The sequence below is a fragment of the Drosophila subpulchrella genome, chromosome X, assembly GCF_014743375.2.
Source record: "Drosophila subpulchrella strain 33 F10 #4 breed RU33 chromosome X, RU_Dsub_v1.1 Primary Assembly, whole genome shotgun sequence".
Classification (NCBI taxonomy): Eukaryota; Metazoa; Arthropoda; class Insecta; order Diptera; family Drosophilidae; genus Drosophila; species Drosophila subpulchrella.
Window position 1 is genome coordinate 29,470,148 of NC_050613.1, and position 12,842 is coordinate 29,482,989.

The 12,842-nt window shown below is 37.4% G+C and overlaps 1 protein-coding gene across 13 annotated transcripts in view; it reads right to left on the reverse strand.

The window, feature by feature from the left end:
- LOC119557834 (uncharacterized protein CG43867) overlaps positions 1 to 12,842 on the reverse strand; it is a 108,926-nt gene that overhangs the window by 9,263 nt on the left and 86,821 nt on the right. Inside the window, exon 1 of one of the 13 annotated variants that reach the window (XM_037870809.1) lies at positions 11,577 to 12,793. The exons of the other annotated variants lie outside the window; for them this stretch is intronic. Within the exon in view, the coding sequence (XP_037726737.1) occupies positions 11,577 to 11,597 (21 nt within the window). The 5' untranslated portion in view covers positions 11,598 to 12,793. Of the gene's footprint in view, positions 1 to 11,576; positions 12,794 to 12,842 lie in introns of those variants that run through there. 13 annotated transcript variants of the gene reach the window in all.

Sequence of the window (12,842 nt, forward strand, 5' to 3'; positions counted from 1 at the left end):
TCTCCCACAAGGGGGTAAGGAAAGTGTTGGTAAACAGTTAGAAAGGGACAAGATCAATATTTGGCTTAGGTGAATAAATCGAGGTTCCGCCGAAATAAGGCAGGCTAAAGCAGGCGAAGCTCTGTCTTGTTTTCCACCTGGAGCTCCATTTCTGTACCTGGAATACAATATACAAAAGATACGGACATGCACGGAGTCTAAAAACATAAAAAACGAAGTATGCAAAAATGGTAATGAAACAAAACGAAATTTCAAAACCGCCTGGGCAAAAAACTTAGAGGGAACCGGAGTTTTAAGAAAAACTTGTTAAAGCGTTTAAATCTCAAACGAACAAAAAAGAGGAGCATCACAAAAAAACTGAGCAACTTTTGTCGAACTTGGGCTATGAAATCAGGCTGCGCCTAATCCGCTTAAACAAAAACTTAAGGCTAAGGGACCGTTGGCAGTGGCTTATTTAATGGCCCATACGGCAAAGTTCAGACAAGGAAAACTTGTGCATTGGCGACTGCTTTTCCCCCGTTTCTTTTCTGTGCTTACATGAAACAAATGAATTGCCTGCATTTACGAGCATGAAACTTTGAGCCCCCAAAACAAACAAAGTACAAAAAGGAGTCGGCTAAGAGAAGAGAAAGGGGCTGGAAGCTGAGACAGTAAGATGACTTGATCTAAATGCGTTTTCTATATTCGCAGACACAGCTGGCTTGTATCTCAGACCTGTCAGCCAGACAGGTAAATCCTGGCAATTTTCGTTATTGGATTTGCGACCGGCACTGGAGTGGCGCTTTGTAAAACGAATTTATGGGGAAACATTCATAGATTTGGTAATGGTTAAGTATTTGAAAAGTGTTTTAGTCAAACATGTATTTGTAAAGCATCATGACTTTCATCTTTCGGCCTAAATCATCGTATACTAATTCTATCGCAAACGGACAGGTCAAATCGTGTTATCGAAATTTACTTCAGATTTGTATTTAATTTAATAAGGTTATTAAACGTATTACGCCATTAGTTTTAAATCATAGGAAAAATACATGAGGTATTAAATGCTCATATATTATATTATGTTTTGCATTTTCTTTTCTTAAAATAGTTTCCGATCGAGTTATAAAACGCCTTCATAAAAGAGACTACATTTTCAATACGAGAATCCTGAATTTATTGGTCCAAAAAGAGAATTTGTCTTCCCCGCCTTGTTTTGCCAAAAAAAAGTCTACGTCTGTTGCAAAAAGCGGAAAAGTGATTAAAGGGCATTTGATTATAATGCAAAAGGACATTTAAATTGCTTTCTGCACACTGGGCACTGAGCCCCTAACAAATTGCAATGCCTTCCACTGAACATAAATCGCACATATTGCCGTAAGTCCTATTTTAAAGAAATACTTTAAAAGAAGTGTAGAGAAATTCCCGACAATACCATGTCCTAACGCACAATCGAATTCTGTCAAACAGAAAAAAATAGATGGAGCTAGGAACGGAGGAATAGGGTGGGGAAAATAGGTTTAGTTACTGGTGGCTGCCTGCAAAATGGGCTCAGCATAACAAATTCCAAAAGCAGAACACACTAAAAAGATAAGCGTGCATTTTAATAAAATTTGAATTGAATTTGCCAGATTGCAGCTCTATCCCAAACTGCCATAAATACATATGCAGTGTAGATTTTTAACTTCTCTGGTTAAGTATACATCCTGTTTTTATGACTTAATGAGCAGACGCAACTAAGTTGGGTTGGGTAAGTCAAGAGGGGTTCTCAGGACGATGGTAGTTAGATGACTAACGGCACTTGGCCGTTATAGCCGGACCTAAAAGGCCCGGGGAAGGAGAGCATGAGGAGCAACTTGATGACTCACTTTCTGCTTTGCTGCCTAAATAGTCCTTAATAAACTCAATAATAAACCCCCCTTAATAGACGACTTATCTGTTTATTTATAATTAAGACATTTTCAGAGTTTCTTGGAGGTCGTTAGTTGGAAAGGATTAAGTTTATTAAAAAATCATGATTTACTCCAGTATATACTCTTTATAAATTCAGATCCATATTTTCTCACCTTTCCCGGCTAACAAATTTGCTTACTTTCTCGGGCGATTTGTAAATATCACTCAATATGTGCAGTAACTCAAACAGAGTGCGCCCCCTTTTAGCCATATCTTCCACTGGCCTGCATCCCCCTGTTTTTTTCTGCCACTCATATCAAGCGTCGTATAATACACACAAACTGAAATTCAGAAAAATATATTTTGTTTTCTTGTGCTTCTTTGACTTCTTCTTGGGCAAACAGCCTCCCGCTCGGTCCTTACCGTACTCGCTTCCACTCTCTTTTTCTCCTGCGACGTTTAATTTGGAGTCATGATACCATTGTTATTTATAGTCAACATAGCGGCAGCCGCTTAAGAAAAAACAAGAGCATGGAAAAGCGGTGGATAAGGCAGAACCACTCAAGAAAACACTTCATAGAACATTGTTGCCGGCCCTCATTCCCTGAAAAAATCAATCTCCCATCCCCTTTCCTTAGCACGCGCCATCTTCCTTTACTTTTAGTTCTTAGTCTTCCTCTTTAGAACTGCCACTTATCTGCTATTTGGTGTTCCAAATTCCGAGAACTCCCCCAATATATGGGGGATATAGTTAACTAAATTGCGATAGGAGGTCAGATTTAGGAATGTGACACCTCGTTGAGCTCGTAATTAAATACCCAATCGATTGGCATTTAAATCTAAAAAATTTTTTTTTTGAAATTTTTTCGAAAAAAAGATGATACAACCCCTTAAAAAAATGCGAAAACTTGTCAAAAAATTAATTTCCCGAAAAGTGATAGGGATCGATAGCCTTGGTTGTTGGCTGCTCATAACAGGCGGGCTTTTAGTTATGCCCCTCGATTTCACTAAATTACGACTTAAAAACGCTTAAAAATAACGTATTTTTCGTCAAGAAATAGTACTCCCTATTCATTAAAAAATCAGTATTTTGGTCGACAAATTGCGATAGGAGGTCAGAATAAGGAATGTGTTACCACGTTGAGCTCGTAATTAGATTTCCATTCGATTGGCATTTAAAGCTGAAAAATTTAGTTATTGAAAATTTTTCGAAAAAAAAAGATGATACCAACCAAATTAATTAAATTCCCAATCAATTGGCATTTAAATCTGAAAAATTTATATTAAATGGTTTGGATTTACTCTATTTAATAACCACATTACTAATTTTGATACGTTTACGTATAACGTAAGACTAACTATTCCATTGGTTAAATTGACAATGAGTTGGGTCCATTAAACTAATATAGTGGTCAATTTGGTTAATAAATTTTGTTGTATATATGATATGTCCAAATTTTGTTTTTGACATAACCAAATTCGCCTAGTTCAGATTGTTCTTCTTTTTTAATAACCTCCACGACAGTTTTCGGCTGCTTTAACCTTATATGTAATCCTTAAGTATATGTAGTTAATCTCTTTTGAAAAGGACAATGCTCCTCAGGAATTCTCCATTGTCGCAGGGAAACCACACATCCTTTCTTCCCTTAAGATTAAGAAGTAAGTCTACTGTGAATGCTTTTTTCATTCCAGTCAATGTCAATATTTGTTACAAGTCTTGGCAGCATTGAAATTGCAAATATGCATCTTTCGCATTATTTCGGAACGTGTTTTGTGACAACTTTATCAAGCCTGTCATTCTTTTGGTCCTTCGCCGTTTGTAATGTTCTTCTATTGGTAAATTTTGTTTGTTTACTTATAAATATTTTAAAGTTTTTTTAATCAAGCATTAGTAATATTCATTAATTATTTGGTGCAGCCCTTTTGTTGTTTACTGTTGCATATACCCCAACTTTCATATGAATGAGAATGATAATGTCTGTCCCCTTTTTTAATTAAAATGACCCCTTTATTTCCCTCACCACAAAATTTTAGTGTTGCATACTTTAAAAAAATTTTGTTCAGTTGCTATTCATCTTTTTTTTGTGCGGGAATTTAATAATATACCTGTATTTATGGATAATACACCTGTCTGGGTATCGATTTGGATTGCGCTCTGAGACCTTTTAAGACTGTATATAAGGAATTATAATATAATTTCCAATTTATTAAAGACACATAAACTTGTATATTTTACCAGTTTTTTAAGTTTATTAAAAACAATTTCCAGAGGGTCCTAAATGTTTGCGAAAAACAACGCTAGAGGGGTAGCCATAAGGATTTTGTTTCCTTGTTTAATAGTACATTGGCAGAACTTTGAAGTTGCCCCCTAAAATCCCCACCAGATGTCGTCTGCCAATAGAACTTTAACTTGTGAACGGTAAAGCTACCAATCACTACTAGGAAACTTTCCACCTCCAAAGATCTTGAGATTTTCCATTTTCTCCGTTTCTTTATCTCGACTGGGCTGCCACATTGTCAAGGGCCGCACTCGTGCAACGCAAAGAGGCAAACAATGTCCAGGAAGATGAAGGAGTAGTATGCAGGATCGACGGTTATAAGGCAAGGGATGAGGAGAGGCACGAGTAATGTCCATGTCTGGCGTTTTCAAAAGAAATGAAAATACGCCGCGATATTTCCGAAGTGCTCTATAACTTTTCCTCATTTGTCTAGCTTTGCGTTCCAGCCAGAGTCTTTAAGGGGAACCTACGCCAACTGTTTGTGGCAAATGAGCATGAAATAGGTCTGGGATTATTGCCATTTCACATTTTTATTTTCCATCGATTTTTTGGCGTATAAATTATGTTTTTTCGGGTTCACTAGATAAACAGACCCCACTGTTAAGTCCACAGTTATTCCCATTCAAGCCAAACAACGAATTCCTTCATTTGTTTTCTCCATTTTTGGGCCACTCGATTTATAACACAACTACCGATTGTCAAAGAAAAACATAAAGAGTTCGCTATTAAGATCTCAAACCCCGAATGCAGCTTTAAATTGAAATTTGTTCTCTCGTGGTTTGTTTTCGATACTATAATGCACGATTCTGAACAAAAGTTGTATGATAATATCTGATTTAGCAAATCAGCTTCTGAATTTAAATAAAAGAGTCTTCGTGAGTCTTAGTTGAGTGCAGAGACAATAAAGTCTTCCCAAGAGAAAGAGGGATACTTTTAAGCAATTAAAAACTTTTTTCTCTTTATACTCGTTACTCGTAGAGTAAAAGGGTATGCCAGATTCGTCGGAAAGTATGTAGCAGGTAGAAAGTATGTATCAGGATCACTAGCCGAGTCGATCTAGCCATGTCCGTCTATCCATCTGTCATTCGTCCGTATGAACGCAGAGATCTCGGAAACTATAAAAGCTAGAAAGTTGGGATGAGCTTAAGCTTGAGATTCTTGCGCAGCGCAAGTTTATTCCACATTTTAAATTTTTTTTGAAAAATTTCAATGAGATTTTGTTTTGATTATCAATGTTCAAAATTGTTCAATTCGCTCTATTCATTAAAAAGTAAGCAAATTAAGTGCGCAATCTTGGGAACAGACGCTTTGCTACTTGTATATCTCGAACTCTCTCTCACTCCGATTGGCTGAGTAACGGGTATCTGATAGTCGATGGCATCGACCAAAGCGTTCTCTCTTGCTTAAAATTGAGATTGTTCCCATCGCGTCTTGAAAACTTTTCTGTGCGTTCTCACACTTTTTCTCCAACTCATAAATATTAGATTTTTATGATGCTTTCGCGACGACTGCTCACAGCTGGGACCCAACACGTAAAAAAGCAGTCGAAGACATTCGGCGGTAAAAAACAGCTAAGGGAAAACTCTATGAGGGGGAGGATAAGCACGTCTGGCAGATATTTATCATTAAGAATTCAAGTGTATTGTTCACCAGCGTGCTTTGAGTTCATTATTAACATTGGAGATTAGCGATTGATTCTTATGAAAAAAATATAGGTGACAGACTTCAGGAACTTGAAGGCAGGAGTAAAATAATATAATACGGAAAGGTAAGTTATGAGTCTCTTTCATAAAGGGTTTTAATGTTGCTAAAAAGTTTTTAAAGTGTGATTTGCCTTTCCTTATTCTAATAAAATAATTTCATACTCTTGTTAGATACATACATCGAGCACATTCTGTGCGCCGGTCCCTTGCCGCTGATTTAGCGATTCTCGCCATTTTTACTGGTGTTTTAGCAGTCAATTCACTGATTCTTATAAGATCGGCCAAGAGTTCATTGCCATGACAGCGCTGCACAGGGGTTAGGTTTCGATTTAGAGGTTCGGGGTTGATTTCCGCATAGAGCTCTCAAAAATTACACATATACAACGATCTGGAATAGGAAGTCGGTTGTATTTGCAGAGCTAAAACCGGTTTCGGGACCGCAGAGGGTGGTGGGACCGACGATCGTGAGCGATAACTAAAGTCCGGTGAAGGGTTGGTCTTTTTAATTTATGTTCTTTGTCCTTTGGCTAGGTTTCTTTGGAGCACTTCAGATACTACACCAGAAATATGCAAAAAAAAAACAAGAACATATGTCACAGCAAAAAATAATATAAAGCAGTCACACTTTTATGTTTTTGACCGGCGCCGTTTACCACATAATAGGGAACCGAACTGCGAAGTGTACGACTCGAGCTGCCAACAAGAACTGAAACTGAACTCGAGTGAAGTGGAAAGACTGCTGGGAAATGCTCAGAGAAATTTTGCTGCCAACGCTGACAGAGGGAAATTTTCCGAGGGAAGTTCCAGCGATGAATGCATGTTTTATTTTTGGGGTGGCATCGAACGAAGGCAGTTCGTCTTTGCACAGCCGACAAAATATACAGACCATATCCTAAATCCCTCGGATGCTAAGTATTGCCAGCCAAGTTTAACGTCTTTGACTTCGGAGGGGAGTGCGCAATGGATTTGCAATACGCGTTTTGTGCTCTTTGCAGTAATTAAATTTATAATGCACATCTCTGAACACCAATAAATGGCAATTAATAAAAAACAAAATAAATTTGGTTCAATGTGCCTTTACATTACGAAGTTATAAATAAACCAGGCTGGCACGGTAATTCACTGAGGGTTTCAAAGCTATTTTTTGCTTCTAAAACTGCGAAGTGGGAGAAATCCTTCTGTTAACTAACGCTGTTTCCCCTTAGATGACTCAGCATGTCAATGACTCCCCAAAAAAATAACGAGAAAATAGCGATCCAGCTGCAGACGGATGTCAGTCGGGTGAATGTGCGTGCCATGCGTCCAGCTCAAAGCGGAATCCTCGAAGAGAAGGGATTTTAGTGGGAATATGGGAAAATAAGAATCGAGGGCAGGTGCTCATTACTTGTCAGATTACGTGTATACGTATATGCCAGAAGCGGCAGCGCATGGCAATTTATCTCTGTTCCGCAACTTTTCCTTTGACCAATTGTGTTTTGTTACTTCTAGCTCAACATTATAATGTAACATGTTGTTTTGACTCTTTGGCTGATTGTTTGCGGTTGGTGCTATCAATTTGCCTGATTAAAGGCCAGTTATAACAGCCATTACACACAAAAGGGGAGACCGATGAGTCAGAGGCATTGTTATCCATCAGAGTGCCAGCAGTCAGCCAGACAACTTAAGCAACCAGGCAATGTGGTTACTTAGAACCTCCAGACTGGATGGCGGCCAACCGAAACAGATACTTTCACATACTTTCCCCTATCGAAGTGGAGCTGTTTGGTTCCATCATTCTAGAGGTGGTTGTGGTGTATCCTTGAAAATGTATTCTTCTTCTAAGCTAGTGCTTTGAATTTAGATGAGTGTAATCAAAACAATTTCTGCACAGTTTCTTTTTTTAATTGTTTGCAAAAAAAGAATTTTTGAACAGTTTTCTTAAATTCTAAGTTTTCATACGTGCTCCAGGTTGAAAATCTAGTTTAAATTTAACTTATGGACGAGAAAACTGTCCTTTGGGCAATATGATTCGACATTTGGTTTACATACTTTTTTTAAAGTGTAATTTTAAAGGAATTTTTAAAATTTTTCACGACTTGTTTATAGGCTACGAAACAAAATTTCACACAAACAAGAAAGGAAGCTAGCTGTGTAAGGCCAAAGTTTATATACCCTGCAGTAAAAAAAAATTTATTACAGAATCCGTATAAGCGGTAAAATGGCTGCAAATTTGTATATAAATAGATCGATACTCCCTAGATACACCCAAAAACAAAATAACTTATCAAGTTAGAAAATGAACTTAAATTTTTGGAAACATGGCATAATTTAAGAAATAATTAACCAAAGTATTGTATGGCAAAATTGAATATTGTGGGCCATATATGATTACTTAGAATGCTCGTGGCAAAACCAAATACTACGTCTAGGGCATACGTGAATTCTCTCTAGCACTGGATTTTTAGGACATATGGACTTATTCTAAGTTAATCATCGGCATAAGAATGTTGTCTACTATGACCTTAAAAGTAGAAATATAGTCCACATTCTGTTATTTTTCGGTAACCAACTACCTAAAACTAAAGTTTTAATCTATTTAAAATGTTTCGGTCATGCGTTACCGAAAAAATAGTTCAACTTTTTTTTTGGGTGTATATGGTGTATAATATCCTTCCCAAATGAATGTGTTTTTGTATAATATCCTCGATCTGTTTTACCCTCTGCAAGGGTATACAAAATTGACATTTCCTTCAGCGTATTTAATTTATTTTAATATTAAAAATTTCATGTGCATGTATGCCATGTTAGAAATATTCGAAAACATATTATTATTTTGTTGTTGTCTTATCAGTTAGTAGATTTTTCCACCCCCGAAAACTAACCCAGTTCAGATTTCGTAACACCTCCTTAAGTGAGTTTAATGACCCAATGCTATCATGAGACGCTCGAGGGATACAAAAGCATCTTGTGGATATCTATCGCATCGTTCACAGCCTCTAGTCGCCGCGACTTCTTTGCTCTATTTTTATAAACATTTATGCAGCGCCTCGACTCATGTTTTTTGACTCGTAAGTGGCTCCATTCGTTGGCACAAGAAGTAGCATTATGTTGACTGCAAAAAGCCACAGTCCGCCAAATGGTGTCGTCTACTTGCTGGTGAGTTTAAAATTAAAAAAAGTAGTTGGCTGAAACAACTTAAACGCAGACAGAAAAATCTTAAGAAAACCATAAGAGCAGTATACCGCGAAAGACTGCTTAATATTAATAGCAACATAGAAATTCTCATTGATCAAAATACATATTAATTGACTACCAAATGTACGAATGTAAGAGATAATGAAATATCTTATGAAGTAAAGGGTATAAATCTTAGTTTCATTAGGTTCATAAAGAATATTGCTGAAACGTCTTTGACAATAATATACTTTATGTTATACGCTATATCGGGTACGGAAAAATCTTATAGTATAAGACGAAATGCAAAGGCAATACAATTTTCAAATACACATCAAAGGGGCAAGTTGGGGGCTGGGGCGATTGGGCATTGGATCAGGGGCAACAAACTATATGGGTTTGGAGTGCGAGCGAAGTGCGGAGCCTTCAAGCGAAAGTAACAATCGTCAGCAACCAAGACGATGACGGCTAGCCTGCACTCCGATGACGGATGCATGCATCATTAATTCAACTGAAACAATGTTTAACAGCTAAATAGAAAGACAAACAGGGCGTAGTGGGTAAGTGGGGATAGGAGTCTGCCAACGCTTTACATCTTCCATAATCGAAGTGCCCCTCTGAAATACGAAAAAGGAGGAAATGTGGCTTACGACTCGGCAAATACCCTTGAAGACTTTTTCGACAACCAATTCTTTTTTGCTTATTATATTTTAAAATATTAATGGCTTTCAAAAACACAATATTGAAGGAAGTTACCGTATCCTTATCATGGTTTCATTGCTGGAATGCGCTGTCAGGACAAATTATGCTCGTAATGAGCCAATATTATGGGCTCTTAGGTTATTTATATCCTAGCCTGCAAGCATTCGATTCAACCCTTAGGAAATATTTTTAAAATAATTTTTAGAAATTGATTTAAGTTAAATAATTGTAGCCAGAAAAGGATTTAACCTTAGCCGATTAAATAAATATCGTAATCTTGATAATTCTAAGCAATTCTTTAACCTCCGAACATAAACATGGTAATAAAGTTGTGGGTTCAGTTGGGTTAGCTGCTCTTTGGGGATGTAAATAACAATCTGGAGGAGTAAGTGCATCCGTGTATTGCTGCATCGGGAGCTGGCACATCTAATCAATGTTTATCCAAAGATGAATGGCCAGCAACCAGTGTAGTAAGCTTCGCAGAACCCCTCCTCTGGGCGTCTCGGGGCAATCAATCAACTAACATGATGCATCATCCTCGACGCTGCGAATGTAGACGGATGCCAGGGACGTTAATTGAAATTGCAGCTTCTGCAGTCACGGGAGTATGAATACGAATCGAAATGGGAATAGAAATGGGAATCATCACGAAGCAACAATCAAAGAGATGACGATAGACGGGTCCAATGATAAGTAGCCCTAAAGAAAAAAATTCAATCAACAAGCTGACCCACTTCCGGATTGGCACTTTATAAGAGCAGAGCTACAACAAGAGAAAACGTTACAGTCGACGGCCTCGACTATCAGTTACCCGTTACTCAGCTAACAAAAAAGCGCCACCTATCGTTCATTCCTATCAGCTGTTTACAAGATTTTATTGACACGCCACATAACAAGAAACCTAGGTGGCGCTAGTGAAATTTCGTAAAAAACCGATTTTCTGTATGAATATATCTCCATCCCTCTCGCACTCTATTTAGTTTGCTAATTATTAATTACTGTTTTGTTATAGTTTTTTAATGAATGGTCCAATTTGAAACATTTTTGCCATGTATGTAGATGGATATTGATAATAAGAACGAAATCTAATTTAATTTTTACAAAATATAAAAAATGTGGGCGCCAGAAGGGTTTTATAGTTATGGGCGATTGTGGGCTTTAGACTGGGCGCGGCACCCTGCTGAAGCAGAAAGCCCAAGAATATGCACACCAAGTCACAACATTCTAGCTCTTATAGTTTCTGAGATCTAAGCGTTCATACGAAAAGACGGACGGACAGACAGACGTGCATGACTAGATCGACTCGTCTAGTGATCCTGATCAAGAATATAAACACTTTATACTTCAGAAACGCTTCATTTTACCTTTTACATTCTTTCCGACGAATCTAGTATACCCTTTTACGCTACGAGTAACGGGTATAAAAAGGTAACGAGATCAAATGCAATTCGTTTAATTGAACTAACAACGGTGTTTGCGAAGGTATCTGATCGAATGGGAGCATTAAGGCCATAGGTATCCTCAATTTTTAAAGATGCCATATTATACCATTATATATGCCCAATGTGCATGCCACATAATTAACATTTTCTTTTCTCTGGATTGAAAAGATACGTTGGGTGCACTCTAGTTCTAGAAAATGTATATTGTTGGGACAGCATTTCACAGGTTGGCGCTGCAAGGAATTTTTTTAATTTTCGAGAAATATTAGGGGCTGTTTCATATTACGTCATAGTTTTGTGACTTTTACTTGCAAATTAATTATATGTTTATGTACGATGTACATTGTACAATGAACATACGTTGGCGGAATTCGGATTGGTTTGTACAATAGGTGCTTGGCGTATATTAGTTATTTTCACCTTACCTTTTTCCTATAGTTATCCATATATAAAAGGGGTTTTGTTCGTTGTTCGATGAGTTACTTCTTTGGGAACTATAACTATTCTTCCAGTACCGTTGTTTCGTTGCTCGTTTCTTTTGCCTCTTATTCGCACTATAACTTTTACAGCTACCGTTAGCTCTACTTAAACTTTACTCCAGTACCTGAATCTGCTACTTATACTTTTAATACATTTGTTGTTATTGCAATCGTTGTTGTTGGCATTCCCTTTGTTTCTGAGGTAAGCAGACGCAACAGCGACGATGCTTTCCCTCAGGACGCTTTTCCAGCATTTTTGTGTTCATCTGCGTAGTTTCCTCGGGAATTTTCTGATGTCTCTAATTTCTCATCCTTCTTGCTGTTCGATTTTTTTTTACTGTCTGTTAACTGTTTTATAGCGGCATTTCAATTGTTGTTGCCGTTCTTAAATTATTTAATGATATCCTAATTTCTTTCACTGTAACAATTCCTTTTTCTTTCTTTTCTTTGATGTTTCTGCTTTCCTCCTATTCTCTTCTTTTCCTTGCTGTTGCTCTTTTGTAAATGGACGTTTTGTTGTTGTTTGGCTTATATTTGATATGTGTGTTTGTTGTGTTTTAATTCTTGTTTGTTTTGTTGCCTCTTTTCGTTGTTTTTTGATTATTTATTTAAACTGAGAGCTTAGTTAACTTAACTTCCTGCTTATTGTAATTGTATCCTTTGGGCTGCTACTGCTCCTTTCCAATTTTCCTTTTTTGCTGCCTTCGGCAGTCAGCTGTCATAGAGAGAGAGATGTATTTTGCTCTCTTTGCGCAAGCTCTTTGGTGTTCGTGCTGTACAATGCTATTATGTCCTATTGTCGACGACGCTTATCAATTTTTCCTGTCATTGCCATTTAAAAACAAACTCAAGCCGAAATAACGCGATTATAACTCCATTCTTATTGTCTTGTCACTCCCATGCCAAAGTTCACTTCATTTTCACTGCCAGTCACTTCTTACAGTTACATTGTACGTGCATATGTACATATGTACGTGTAAGTGGCGCATTAGGCGCGCGTTTTGTACCGATATTTTGTTTGACAAGCGATGACTTCATAGCCTTTCTATAATAGGGAATAACTTTAGCGATTTGTAGTCCACTTTGCATTTCTTTGGCGAAATTATCAGTAATTAATGTGGGCCAAACAACCAAAACCAAGTTTCGACAGATCCGCGCAGCTACAAGTCTTCTTTTGCACAACTTTTACGCTCTGCCTTTTGTTACGCTACT